The following is a 15,073-nucleotide window of genomic DNA, read 5'->3' as shown; positions in this document are numbered from 1 at the left end:
TCAGTAGTTGTGGCGCACGGGCTTCGTTGCTCTGTGGCCTGTGGGAACTTCCCAGACCAGGGCTTGAACCCTTGTCCCCTGCATTGACAAGCAGATTCTTAACCACTGCGCCACCAGGGAAGCCCGAAATGGTATAATTTTTTAAGAGACAGTTGTTAAGGCTTGAGTAGTAGAAGTTTTAGAATGTTTGTAAGTTTAGAATATTTGTATTTGATGCTGTGGCAGGGATACACAGGAAGTCAGAGATGTTACACAACCAGAGAACTCTGTCTTTTTCTTCAGGTTGCATCTAGTAGTGAGTGGCACATGGTAATAATGTTAACTAGCGTCTTAAGTTTACTGTGTCCTAGCTCCTCTTGTAAGCCCTTTACAAGTACTTATGTTTTCATCCACAACCCTATTAGGTAGTCTCCACTGTGGCTGATGGAGAACCACACTGGGCAAGTACATGTTCGGTTTTGGTATGCTGGCTGGGAGGTGCTTTTGAGATGTCCATTTACACACGTTATCTTAACCACGCAGTAATTCTACAGTCCGAGTTTTTAACCAGAGGTAAAAGAGTGATTTTTTTAGGGTCTAGCAGACCAGGGTTGAAATCCTGCCTGTTGAAATGACTCTTTACTAACTCATAACAGTGACCTAGTTTTGTAAATGAAGGAAGTTGAGACCCAGAGAATTAAAGTAACTTGTCCAGCATCACATGGCTATTGAATGGCAGAGCCCAGATTTGAACCCAGGTGTTCTGACCTTGTCTCTCCTTAAGCTCTGAGCGTACTTGACCAAATGCTGTTCAAAGACCACTTCCTGAGAGAAGCTTCCCCTGACAACTGCCCTGCCCCGCTCCAGGGCAGCTCGCCCGATGTTGCGGAACTTTGAACACACTCACCTGTGTCAGAATAGAGCTGGTGTGATTTTTACAAGGTCTGGAAGGGGGTTTCTGGCTCTAGAAGTTGGTCATGGTGATCTCTTCTCTTCCAGTGAAAGGCAAAGAACAAGAGAAGACCTCAGATGTCAAGTCAGGTAAAGGTGAGTCAGCATGTTGCAGGGATGAACTCTTTCATCCTGTTACATTCTCCCTTATTTTGCCATTAATCGTCTCTGCCTTCTTTTATAATTACTTATGACTGTGACACATTTCCCTGTTAACTTATATACTCTTCAACACCCACCATATAATAGACTTTTACTAAGCATTTATTGGTTGTCCCAGTGATTTCAGTGAACCAGTGTCGTCCTTACTAATCACACATTTGATTATTCCCCAAAAGCAATTAGTTGACTGTATTTAAAAAAAAAAAAAGCAAAAAATACTCTTTACTGAGTAGTCTGACCACTGACTTATGAAGCCTGGTTTTCTGTGGTTTATCTGGAAGTATGGATGCTTACAGTTTTCACTTCCTTATTACTTTGGATGAATGGCCTTAACCTAAAGTTTATTTGGAGTCCTTTCTTGGAGTCAATATATTGTCCTTATTTATAGGCAAGAGCATGTTTCTTTAAGATTGTAATCTCTGCGTAGTTTTGACTGATTTCATTATGTCAGTGTACAAAAATTGAAAAGGGAAAATTATAGTGAAAATTACTTTCATGACCATTACGTACAAATTTCATAGATGTAATTTATTTATGTGAATTCTAAAGATTGCTACTTATTTAGATTTTTCTTTTAAATGTTGTATGTTGTGTGGCTAGCATTGAGTAGTAACTCCATATGCTCCAGAGGGACACTAATCAATAACTTAGAGGTTTGTAAGATTAGGGAAGAAGCAGGGTAGCTTACAGCCTTATTTTCCGCTTATTTCTGATAATTTAAACCCAGTTGGTTCATATTGCCTTTTTTAAGGAGAATTTGATTGATATTGGTAAAGACTTCAAGCCCTCAGCAAGCAGAGGCTTGTGAAGTCTAACCTTGATTGCAGTAGCAGGAGGGACTTTGATGTCCGAGGCACACCAGCCTCCGACAGTGTGACCTGGGGGAACTTTCCTCATTTGTACAACAAGGGGATTGGCCTACCTAACTCCTCAATCTGTCCCAGGCTAAAACACTCCATGCTTGTACTCTATTTATGACAGTACATTGTCTGTGCTCACATTCACTGCCTTAACTTTATTATTATTTTTATTTATTTATTATTTTTTTTGCGGTACGCGGGCCTCTCACTGCTGTGGCCTCTCCCGTTGCGGAGCACAGGCTCCGGATGCGCAGACTCAGTGGCCGTGGCTCACGGGCCCAGCCACTCCGCGGCATGTGGGATCTTCCCGGACCGGGGCACGAACCCGCGTCCCCTGCATCGGAAGGTGGACTCTCGACCACTGCGCCACCAGGGAAGGCCCACTGCCTTAACTTTAGAATAACACAGACGCAGCAGGGAAACAGGCCCTCAAGAAGTTTGCAGTCTGATTAGAAGGACAGACTCAGACCCAGAACAGTAGCAAATAAACCAAAATCATAATAACTATGGTTTATTGAGCACCTGTTCTGTTCTAGGTGTTAGACAAAAATTGTGGCTGTAACAGTGAACAAAAAAGACTTGGATCCAGATCCTGCCCTCGGTGAACTTACAAATTGGTGGTAGGAAGAGGAGCATGAATCAGATGATGCACAGATGGCTGGGCTCAGTCAGCAGTGGTGGAGATAAAGAGACCTGGACAGAGCCGTGTGGGAGGTGGAATAGGTAGAGCTTTGTTCTCGATTAGGTATGAGGGCGAGGAAGCTAAGCCTGGCACCCAGCTTTCTGGCAGGCCTAACACTGTGGCTGGTGGAGAACCACACTGGGCCAGTACCTGTTCCTTTTTGCTATGGTGGCTGGGAGGTGCCCTTGAGACGTCCATTTACACACGTTATCTTAAGCACAATAATTCTACAGTCCAAGTAACCAGATAAAAGAGTGATTTTCTATAGTCTAGCAGACCGAGGTTGAAATCTTGCCTGTTGAAGTGCCTCTTTACTACCTTATTGACTTAGGGCAAAGCACCTAACTTTGTTCTGTTTGTGTATTCGTCTCCAAAATGAAGAAAATACTGGTCTTGTAGCATTATTGTGAGAGATAAATGAAATCATGTACCCCCAAAAAGTACATCAAGAAACCAGTACAGGGCTTCCCTGGTGGCGCAGTGGTTAAGAACCCACCTGCCAATGCAGAGGACATGGGTTCGAGCCCTGGTCCGGGAAGATCCCACGTGCCGCGGAGCATCTAAGCCCGTGCGCCACAACTACTGAGCCTGCACTCTAGAGCCCGCGAGCTACAACTGCCGAGCCCATGTGCTGCAACTACTGAAGCCCGCACGCCTAGAGCCTGTGCTCCGCAACAAGGGAAGCCACCACAATGAGAAGCCTGCCTACTGCAACAAGAGTAGCCCCCTCTCTCCGCAACTAGAGGAAGCCCACGTGCAGCAACGAAGACCCAACGCAGCCAAAAATAAATAAATTTATTAAAAAAAGAAAGAAAGAAAGAAAAGAAACCAGTACAGTGCCTGGTACATAGTAGGTTTTATATTGGTAGCTATTACCATCTAGTTTTAACAGAGTAGGCCCTTGATATGTTGGATTAGTTGTTAGTTATTAGTATTACAGGGAGTTCAAAGGAATTTGGGATCAGCAGATGGTTTCTGGAGCATAGGGAAGCCTTTATAGAAATGAGACTTAATGTGTATGAAATTTGAATGATAAGAAGGATTTGAATGAAAGAGTCAATTCTTCCTCTTTCCCTTACCAGCCCAGCTTCTTATTTCTTTGAGTATATACTGGGCAGAAGGACCTTCAGACTACTAAAAGGAAATTTTTAAGATAAATTGAGGTCAGATTGTAGAGGGTCTTAAAGACCAGAAAAGAGTTGAGACAGAGAAAACAGGGAACCACTATGGGCTTTTGAGCAGGATGTTGATGCTTTACATATGGCATTTATAGAGGTTAGTCTGAAAGAGTCATGTAGGATGGAGACCCTAGAAGTGCTTTGCTGTGATACAAGAAGGCCTGTACTAAGGGTGTGGTGTTGAAAATAAACAGGTCAGTATCTTGAAGGAAAAGTCAACAGATCTTGACAAGCAAATAGGTATAGTGAGAAGAGTGGGTCCAAGCTCTTGAGCTTTAGGGACTGGTGGATTGACAGAGAGAGGGAAATGAGAGGAGAATTAGTCTGGAAGATGTTTTAAGTTTGACGTTTGGAAAAATTGGTCTTGAGGTGGTAAAGATGACAAATGAGAGGTTGGTTAGAAGCAAATAATTAGAGCCACAGGCAGGAAGCTGAGCTCAGAGGTCAGCCTGAGATCAGGTCAGGGTCCCCTCTGCCTCCAGCTCTGCAGGGGTGAGCCCTTGGAGCCGGCGCTGGGAGGGCCCGAATCAAGCGCATGTGTGAGACTTTCCCCTTGAATCAGCCAGAGTTACAGTTAACTCTGTTTTGTCTATTTTAGATAACACTTTAGATTTTAGATATCTGTTTTAGCTAAAGGTTTATCTATTTTACAGACATATCAAGGTCCCACTTAAGTTTATTTGGGTGGGGGGAGCTTACAGCTAAAAAAAAGCTTGGAAAAGATTGCTCTAGTAATAACTGAAGGTTTGAGAATAAATGTGCCTTCCAGCAGAAGGAGTAAAAGAAGAACAGAGAACCTTGGGAAGCAGAGGAGTGGTGGATGCCGTGTCTGGCCCCGTGGGCGCTGATATGCGCATTAAAGAGAAGGAGGGGGAGGAGCTCTTGGGAGAGGAGAAGGGGGAAGAGTAAGGGACCACGAGGCCTGGGGGTGGGATGCTAAGAGGGTGAGTGTGAGAGAGGTGGCTCTAACAGAGAATTAAGAAAGAGAGAAGAAGGCTTGCACAGATGAGTTAGTATTATTTCACATCATCATACACGTCTAATTAGGAAACAATCAGAAAGTCTCACTGTTCTTGATGCAGGGTATTTGTAGCTTGTCTGTACAAAAAAACTAGATATTATTGTTTATAAACCTACCAAAATGATTCTGCTCCCTTCAATTTATCATCAAAATAAAAACAAAAAACAACTTCCTTCTAAAATTGAAAAAATCATTTGAAGACAACTCCATTGCATAATTCTCCCAGCTCTTATTGAATGACTGATAAATACATATGCCTAAGATAAACATTCTCATCTGCTTTATCCTGTAAACACATCTCACAGTAATAGATTGAATTACAGTACTATGTATTCTTCATAGGAGGTATTACGTGGTATCACTCAGATTCTGTGTCCGGGAACTGTTTGCTAAGATTGAGAGCACTTATCTGTTGACCAATTTATCATAAATTGACCGCTCAATAAAATAAGTGGTGCTAGTAGACAGAAGTTTAGTCATCTGAGAGTATTTATATTGAGGGTGTGGAATGCTCAGTGACCTGTATGTTTCTAGCCTTCTTGCTATATAGCAATGCACAAAACCAAAACTTCTTAAAAACCTTTCATGAGAGTCTTTGATATTTGTGTAGAATAAATGGGATAGGTGGAATGTTAATTCAGCTGTAGCAACAAGTTCATAGGGTTACTTTGACCGTATTATAATATGGAGTTGATGATTTCCTACTAACACATTGGTGACTAACCTCTTTATTCTGAAGTCAAAAGGATGATACTAATATTTCTTCAGGCTACTAAAGAAAATATGTGAATTTTTAAGTATGCTTCATCTTTAGGCAACTTGAACTTTGATCAGTTTTTATTAGACGGTGGAATTTTGTTACTCATTTAAAAAGTAAAATAAGTTTCCTGAAGAGTATTTTTCTAATTTTTTTCCCGTAAGCTTTTATTTTGGAATTTTAATTTTGTTCCTTCAGCAAGCAAGTATTAAGGAATTGAAAAGGGTCCATGTTTCAGAATGTTTGCTGCCTTTGGTACTTTCTGTCTTCAGTAGAGTTCTCAAAGAGAACTCAAAGAAAGATCTCTTTTTTTTTTCTTTTTTTTGCGGTACTCAGACCTCTCACTTTTGCGGCCTCTCCCGTTGCGGAGCACAGGCTCCGGACGCGCAGGCTCAGCGGCCATGGCTCACAGGCCCAGCCGCTCCACGGCATGTGGGATCTTCCCGGACCGGGGCACCGGGGCACAAACCCGCGTCCCCTGCATCGGCAGGCAGACTCTCAACCACTGCGCCACCAGGGAAGCCCGATCTCTCTTTTAAGTTACATTTTTGGCACAGTATTTTGAGAATTACAAATAATAGTAGGACATTTCTTTCCAATTTTCTGCTGCTTGGTTAATTTACCATTTCCCCAAGTATTTTTGTTGAGTGTATGTACTTAAGAGAGGTGTTACAAAATCTAATTTTTCAAGTTCCCTTAAAGCCCTCTTAGGAGACAGTTTTAGACTATCAAATTGTGTTTAATTTTTAACAATTTTTTGAAAAATTATAGCTTCAATATCCGTACATTCCCCACAAAAAAGCACTAAAAATCATGCCTTGCTGGAGGCTGCAGGACCAAGTCACGTTGCAATCAATGCCATTTCTGCCAACATGGACTCCTTTTCAAGTAGTAGGACGGCAACACTTAAGAAGCAGCCCAGCCACATGGAGGCCGCTCATTTTGGTGACCTGGGTAAGTGACTTTGAGTTTTTGTTAACTTCCTAGGAGGAGGAACTGAGTATAATATGTGAAATTCCTGCCAAAGGATACCGAACTGTGTAATTGGATGGGACTTTGAAAAAAATGTTTTAACTGAAGTAACAGCTATAAGTGTAATTAATGGATGACTCCATGTTGTGTTTCCATAAATATAAAAAGCAGGCCCAGTAGAAAAATGGGCCATTTCCAGAAAAAGAAATACATGTGGCCACTAAATATATGAAAAGGTTGCCTCACTGCAGTAATACTAGTGAAATGCAAATTAAAATAATGAGTTAATGTTCCCCCTAACACACTGGCAAATATTTAAAGTTTGATAATTGGGATGTTAATGTAGATGCAGAGAAATAGCCACTTCTGTATAGAGGAAGTATAAATTGGTAAAGATTTTTTGGAAGGCAGTTTGCAAGTATTTATCGAAAAGTAAAGTATAAGATGTAGCCCTCAGATATGCTCCCATATGTGCACAAAAATATATGTACAAGTATGTATGAGGCTATTCATTGCAGTAATGTTTACGATAGCAAAAAATTAGGAACAACATACAAATATCCATTAATAGAGAAGTAATCCAACTGTGATATGCCCATGCTCTGGAATACTGTGTAGCTATATGAAAGCCTTCAGAAGACATTGAGAAATGTCTAAGATATGTTAAAGTGAAAAAAGGTGGTCACATAGTGGTATGTATAGTAGGATCTCTGTTATGTTAAAATAATTCCTCCCTCTCCCCGCAAAAAAAGAAAAGACATGCAGGAGATCCTTGTTTTCTGAATATTTGTTGCCCAAATTTCTGTACTTATAAAAATTGTATGTCAGTTTATCATAAATTGAAAAAAATCTATGAATGGATCGCCTTTACTAAAATTAGTCCCTCTTCTGATACCTCTCTCTGCTTAACATTTGTGTGTATTCAGAGCTGAGGTGTCAGAATCTTTGTGGGTCACCCTCAGCAGTGCACTGCAAATGACATTTGTGTTGGTCACAAAGTAAAATTGTAAGTCACTGGATTACTCGTATGTCTGGTGGGAATGTAACATGGTAGAGCTGCTCTGGAAAACAGTTTGGCGGCTTCTTACAAAGCTAATCATGCAGTTACCATACGACCCAGCCATTGCAGTTTTAGGCATTTATCCCAGAGAAATGGAAACTTATGTCCACAAAAAACCTGTACACCAGTGTTCATAGCAGCTTAAAAGCCAAAAACTGGATGTCCTTCAACAGGTGAATGGTAAACAAACCGGTACATTCATACCACAGAACACTACTCAGCAGTAAAAAAAAAGAACAAGCTCTTGATACGCATAACAGCTTGGGCGAATCTCAAGGGGATTATGCTGAGAGAGAAATGTTTCTCCGTTCTGGGGATGGCGGAGAGGTAGAATGGGAGACAGAAGAGCGCTTGCCGTTGCCTGGGGTGGAGGAGGCAGCTGTGAGAGGCCGCATGAGGCACCTTTGTGTCACGGGGCTGTTCCGTGTCTTGGTGGTGTTTACGCGAATCTACACATGGGACAAAATTGCATAGGACTAAATACACAAGTGAGTGCTGGTAAAATGGGGGAAATCTGAGTACGGTTGATGGATTGTGTCAGCGTCAGCATCTTGGTGTGATATTGAACTGCAGTTTGAAAGGTGCTACCACAGGGGAAACTGGGTAGAGGGTGCACAGGTTCTCTCTGTGTTACTTCTTCTACCTGCACATGAATCTGCCGGTATCTCAAAATTAGAAGTTTGATTTAAAAAAGTGCTTAAAGTCTTACAATGGATCGGGATTTCCTGAAGTGCATGAAAAGAGATGTTGGCAGAGATGGACTCGTTAACATTGACAGTAGGATAGTTAGCAAGGATGATGATACACGAAGTGCTTCAGAAGAAACATCAAAAGATTAAGAAGAGCCCTTTTGAAAAACTGATGAAGCCCTCAGTGAATTTTATGAAAATGAGCCTCTTTATGTCATGCTGTGAAAGTTAAAATTTTTTTATTTTTTTCTTTATTCTGATAATTAGCTTGTGGTTATAATCATAACCTAAATTTAGTTAACTATAAAATAAACTTCTATTAAGTTTTATTAAGTTTGGTTTTACTTTTCAAGATAAAATCGCAGAGCTAGCTCTTTATTTTGTTATAAATAATGCTAAGAGTTCATAACATCTTTCTAGCTATATCCACACGTCCACAATTTTTCCTCAGGATAAGTTCCTAGAAATGGAGTTACTGGATTGAAAATCCAAAGAGGTCTTGCCATTTTACATTCTCATCATCCGTTTTGCTATGCCCTGGTTAGTGCTTGTTATTTTTTTAAAAAAACATTTTTCAGTTTGACAGGCAAAAATGTTATCTTCTATTAATTTGCTTTTCTGAGATTTTTAATGAGGTTGAGTTGTTTAAATATTTTTATTGTACGTTTTGGCGGTTGTTGTCTGTTACTGAACTGCTAACTTTTCTGCTTCTTTTAGGCAGATCTTGTCTGGACTACCAGACTCAAGAGACCAAATCAAGTCTTTCAAAGACCCTTGAACAAGTCTTGCATGACACTGTTGTCCTCCCTTATTTCATTCAATTCATGGAACTTCGGAGAATGGAGCATTTGGTTAAGTTTTGGTTAGAGGCTGAAAGTTTTCACTCTACAACTTGGTCCCGAATAAGAGCACACAGTCTGAACACGGTGAAGCAGAGCTCACTGGCTGAACCTGTCTCTCCTTCTAAAAAGCACGAAACTACAGCAGCTTTTGTAACCGACTCTCTTGACAAGAGAGTGGAGGATTCTAGCTCAGCCCAGTTGGAAGGAATTGACCTGAATAATAGAACTAGCAACACTCAGAATCACTTGCTGCTTTCCCAGGAATGTGACAGTGCCCATTCTCTCCACCTGGAAATGGCCAGAACAGGAGCTCATCGAGGTTCCGTGGAAACCCAGGAATCCTCCAGACTTATAGTAGCCAGTAGAAATAGTCCCTCTTCTCCACTAAAGGAATTATCAGGAAAATTAATGAAAAGTAAGTGTGTGATTTTTGTCTCTCTTTATCCTGTTTTGTTGTGTATTTTTAAAAAAATTTTTGAATCTGTTTACAAAGTGAAACTTGAGATGGGGAATAAAAGGATTGGAATAGTTTTCTCCCACACTCACTTGCAGATTTGGGAGTATTTGGGTAGTGCCCTGGAGTAGGGTCAGTGTATGAAAAAGGAACAGAAGGGCTGTCTACAGTGATTGGATCCTCTAAGAAAGACGTTGGCAGAATTAACAAATGAAGAAGGGTCAGGGGTCATGCTGCTTTTTCCCTTCCACAGATTTTGAAATCAGATCCTTACCCAGATAGGCTGATTTCAGCCCTGCCACAGTCTTAGTTTTGTTACTATTTTACTGTAGTTTGCAGATAAAATTATTTTTTAATTGCCAGCAGGTGACATTAATTGAGTTCTGTGCTAGGGGGGTACTTGGATTTCATGGAATAATCACAGCATCCCTGTGAGGTAGGCAGTTACCCCATTTTACATGTGAGAAAGCCATGGTTTAGGCAGGTGGAGGAGACTTCCGGGGTTACACAGCAGGTGGGAGCTGGGATTAAAGCCCTGGCATCTCAACAACAGCACCTCTTTCTCTTTTCTGTTCGTTTGGAAATTACAGGCTCTTCACTTTTCAATTATCACCTCCTGGAATTCTGATTAGACAGCTTCCAATCCATGCTTGTCCTCTTCTCTTTTATCTTTTCTCAGGGGTCTAGATGATTTCTTTTCTGGATTTTCCTTGTGTGTTTTTTTCTTTTCTCTTTTCTACGAAGACTTTATGAGGGCAGTTTTAAGGTCCACAGCGTAATTGAGGGGAAGGTACAGAAATTTCCTGTATGCCCTTCTGCCCCCACACTTGCGTCGCCTCCCCCGCTGTGAATATCCCCCACCAGAGTGGAGCACTTGTTGGCATCAGTGAACCTGCCTGGGCACGTCGTAATTACCCAAAGTCCGTAGTTTAGGGTTCACTCCTGGTATTGTATGTTCTCTGGGTTTGGGCAAATGTATAACGACATGTAACTGTCATTATGGTGTCATACAGAACATTTTCACTGCCCTAAAAATCCTCTGTGCTCTACCTGTTCATCTCTGTATACCTGCTGATTTGACCCTGGCAACCACTGATCTTTTTCTTGTCTCCACAGTTTTGGCGTTTTCCAGAATGTCATGTAGTTAGAATCATACATAGTATAGCCTTTTCAGATTGGTGGTGACTTCTTCAGATCTTTTAGTTCATTGATTCTCTCTTAAAATGGGTCTAACCTGCTGTTGAGTCAGTCTTTAACATGTTATTTTAATCTAAAAGTTAGTGAATTTTTCATTTCTAGAAGTTTTGTTTTTCAGGTTTGCCTGGTCGTTTTTTAGTTTCTTAGTCCTTTAGCCCTCCATCCCACTTTTGAGACTATTTTTTATTTATTTAAATTTATTAAACATATATTCATTATCTGAGAAGCCCAATATCCCAGTTTTTGTGTATTTGAATCAGCATTTATTTGTTTCTTCAGATTCACACTCTTGGTAGCCTGTGATTTTAACGGGTTTTGGCTGTGAATATATGTCTTTGGATTTTTATCTTTGGTAATTCTTTGAGGACTCTGATTAAATTGCGTTATTGCAGAGTGTATTTACATTTGCTTTTTTAAAAAAATTTATTTAATTCATTTATTTTTGGCTGCATTGGGTCTTCGTTGCTGCACGCAGGCTTTCTCTAGTTGCGGTGAGAGGGGGCTCCTCTTGCTTGAGGTGCACGGGCTTCTCATTTGCGGTGGCTTCTCTTGTTGCAGAGCATGGGCTCTAAGCATGCGGGCGTCAGTAGTTGTGGCACGTGGGTTCAGTAGTCGTGGCTTACAGGCTCTAGAGCACAGGCTCAGTAGTTGTGGCATGCGGTCTTAGTTGCTCCGCGGCATGTGGGATCTTACTGGACCAGGGCTCGAACCCGTGTCCCTGCACTGGCAGGTGGATTCTTAACCACTGCGCCACCAGCGAAGCCCCTGCATTTGCTTTTGCCATACTTCTGGGGCCAGCTTCATTACTATCCCATTATCGCTTAAAACTGAATTTTTGTCTTGGGTTTTCCAGGCCCTAAACTCTCAAGGCCTTCTGCCTGGTTTTGGTCTAATCTACCCTGTTTGGGCCCTGGGCAGCTGCCCTTGAAAGTGCAAGCCTCAAGTCTCTTGGAGTTGGTGGTTTTTCTCAGGTGAATGCCCTCTCTCGTACTTTTGCCCATCTTGATTTGTACTGACTCCTACAGGTCCACAATTCCTTGTCTGCAGTCCAGAAATCCAGAAAGCTTTGCCTATCACAAGTTGTTTTTTAAATGAACAAAACTTGACCTGAAGGGACGTGAGCTTATTGCAGAGTCATGAATGCGATCGTCTCACATGCTGCTGGGGTATTAAAATGGTATATATAGGGACTTCCCTGGGAGTCCAGTGGTTACAACTTCGGAAGCAGTATTGTAACAAATTCAATAAAGACTTAAAAATTTTTTTTAATGGTATATATAAACACAGTGCGTTACCTCTGTAAAAACCTCAAATTCCGAATGCTAAAATATTAGTGGTCCCAAAGCTTTCATATAAGGAGCCTGCTTGTACTTGTTTCTGTTTCTCACTATTTCCCACAACCTCTGATGTAGTTTTCAAAAGCATTTTGGGAGAATTCAGTATTAGGAAGTGTTTCTTTGAACATCTAGTGAGGCCTGTTTCTGGAAATGAAAGTCCAAAGTCTGTTTCTTTGATTGTAATACACTTTATTGTTTTTGGAAACTGTCTTTGTTTTGGTGTTAATTTATTTCAATAGCAGTGGAGTAATTAAAAGAGTACTAGTTTTTCATTTTTTGTTATTTAAAAATTTTGCATGCAGTGAATTTGACACCTTTTGATGTGTACGTGAGGTTTAACACATGCATAGATTCCTGTAACTGTCATCTGTTAACTTTAATAATATAATAGCCAGTCATTTTACCAGCAGAAGCAAGTTTACTTGGAAATAGCCAGAAGAATTGCAGTTTGAGATATGCGAATTGTGGTGGACCATAGGCAAATCCAGAGAAGGGGAGCTTGCTTTTTTTATATGGAAAAGCTGGGGCGCCGGTAGTAACCGGAGACCATCAGAGGAAGCTGGGGGGTCCAAAGTGTGGAGCCTTCTCATTGGTTGGGCTGCTACAGTGTCTGATTGGCTAGGCTGCCCTGGGGCAGAGAAAAGTTTTCTTCTTCCTGCTGGATGATAGAATAGACAACACCTTCGTGTTGAGACATAGGTGCTGGTCTCTTCCTGTTTGGGGTAATGAGGATGCCTCGCGGGGTGTGAGAGCTCACCCTATAGGCCTGTCCCCACTCCAACTTTAGCTGAGGTTTCTTTAACTCCACACATCACAATCAAGATGAAGAACAGTTCTGTCGCCTTTGTAGTTAAACCCTCTATCTCAGCAATTAACAACCACTGATCTATTTGTCTCTTTTTTTTTGCCTTTTCTGGAGTGCCATATAAGTGAATTTATATAGTATGTAGCCTTTGAGACTGGCTTCTTTCACTTAGCATAATGGCTTTGAAGTTTACCCATGTTGTTTCTGTCATTGCTTTCTATGGCTAAGTTCCGCTGTATGGATGTTCTATCCATCCACCTGTTGAACCACGTTTGGATTGTTTCCAGCTTTTGATTATGAATAAAGCTGCTTTAAACATTTGTGTACAGGTTTTTGTGTGGACAAAAGTTTTTATTTCTCTGGAGAAATACCTAGTAGTGGACTTATGTGTTAAATGTGTGTCTAATTATATGAGAAACTGCCAGACTGTTTTGTAGAGTGGCTGCACCATTTTGCATTCCCAGCAGCAATATATGAGAGTTCTAGTTGCTTTATTTCCTTGGCAGCGCTTGGTGTAATCAGCTTTTCGTTTATTTGCGGGGTTTTTTAGCCATTCTGATAGATGTGTGGTGGTATCTCATTGTGGTTTTACTTTGCATTTCCCTAATGTCTGAGGATGTTGAATGTTTTTTCATGTGCATATTTGCCATCTGTATCTTCGGTAACTTGTTCCAGTCTTTCCCAATATTTTATTGTTGAATTTTGAGGTTCTTTATATGTTCTGGTTATAAGACCTTTATTGGCTATGTGACTTGCAAATGTTTTCTCCCAGTTTATAGCTTGACTTTTCATTCTCTTAAGAGTATCTTTCAAAGACCAAAAGGACTTTTTTGATTAAGTCCAATTTATCAACTTTTTTCCTTTATGGATTGTGCTTTTGGAGTCATGCATAAGAGCTCTTTGCCTAATCAAAGGTCATGAAGATTTTCTCCTGTGAGATATAAGCTGTGGTGGTTAGGTCAAGTTTTTTTTTGTTTTTTTTTTTTTTGCGGCACACAGGCTTCTCACTGTTGTGGCCTCTCCCGTTGCGGAGTACAGGCTCCGGACGCGCAGGCTTAGCGGCCATGGCTCACGGGCCCAGCCACTCCGCGGCATGTGGAATCTTCCCAGGCCGAGGCACGAACCTGTGTCCTCTGCATCGGCAGGCGGACTCTCAACCACTGTGCCACCAGGGAAGCCCTTAGGTCAAGTTTTTTTTTTTTTTCTTTTCACATATGGATCATTCCATACTTTATTAGTTAAAGACTACTCTTATGCCATTGAATTGCCTTTGTACCGTGGCCATATTTGTGTAGGTCTATTTCTGGACTCTCTGTTCTGTTCCATTGGTGTATATGTCTGTTCCTTTACCTGTACCACACTGTCTTGATTACTATAGCTTTGTAGTGAGTCTTAAGATTGGATAGTTTGAGTCCTCCAAGTTTGTTCTTTTTCAAAATTGTTTTTTCTATTCTAAGTCCCCCCCCCCCCCCCGCGCCCGATATAAATTTTAGAATAATCTTGTCAATATCTACAAGAAACCGTGCTGGGATTTTTATTGGAGTTGTGTTCAGCCTATAGGTCACTTTGGGGAGAATTTATGTCTTAACGGTATTGAGCCTTAAAATCCACAGATATGATGTGTGTCTTCATTTACTTGGGTCTTTGATTTCTTTCCTCCACATTGTATAGTTTTCAGCATACAGATCCTTAATGTGTTTTGTTATTTGGTGCTATTGTGAATAGTATGATTAAAAATTTTTTGTTTCTAGTGTTTTTCATTGCTAGTACACAGAAATATCAATATGATTGACTTTTATATGTTGACCTTCTATTCTGTGGCCTTATTACTCACTTGTTATTTCTAGGAGCTTTTGTGTAGATTGCTTGAGTTTCTTGTCTTGTTCGTGATCTTAGAAAGTATTCAGTCTTTCACCATAAAGTGTGAGGTTAGCTGTGGGTTTTTGTAAATACCCTTTATCAGGTTGATGAAGTTCCCTTCTCTTAATAGTTTACTGAGAGTTGTTGCTGTTTGAATCATGAATGGTGTTGAATTTTGTCAAATGTTTTTTCTGCGTCATTTGATATGACCATGTGGTTTTCCTTCTCTGGTCTGTTAATATGATGGATTACATTGATTTTTTTTTT

At 40.8% G+C, this 15,073-nt stretch overlaps 1 protein-coding gene across 1 annotated transcript in view; it reads left to right on the top strand.

Annotated features, from left to right (window-relative positions):
* The window catches only part of AKAP10 (A-kinase anchoring protein 10), a 54,457-nt gene that overhangs the window by 6,296 nt on the left and 33,088 nt on the right, over positions 1-15,073 (top strand). Inside the window, exons 2-4 of the mRNA XM_082678362.1 lie at positions 979-1,026; positions 6,362-6,544; positions 9,029-9,568. Coding sequence (XP_082534488.1) covers positions 979-1,026; positions 6,362-6,544; positions 9,029-9,568 — 771 coding nt within the window. The remainder of the gene's footprint in view (positions 1-978; positions 1,027-6,361; positions 6,545-9,028; positions 9,569-15,073) is intronic.

Source organism: Grampus griseus (genome assembly GCF_964374135.1).
Source record: "Grampus griseus genome assembly, chromosome: 20".
In the NCBI taxonomy this organism is placed as follows: domain Eukaryota; kingdom Metazoa; phylum Chordata; class Mammalia; order Artiodactyla; family Delphinidae; genus Grampus; species Grampus griseus.
Note: the sequence above shows the minus strand (reverse complement) of the source record. Positions and strands in the feature narration are given on the sequence as shown.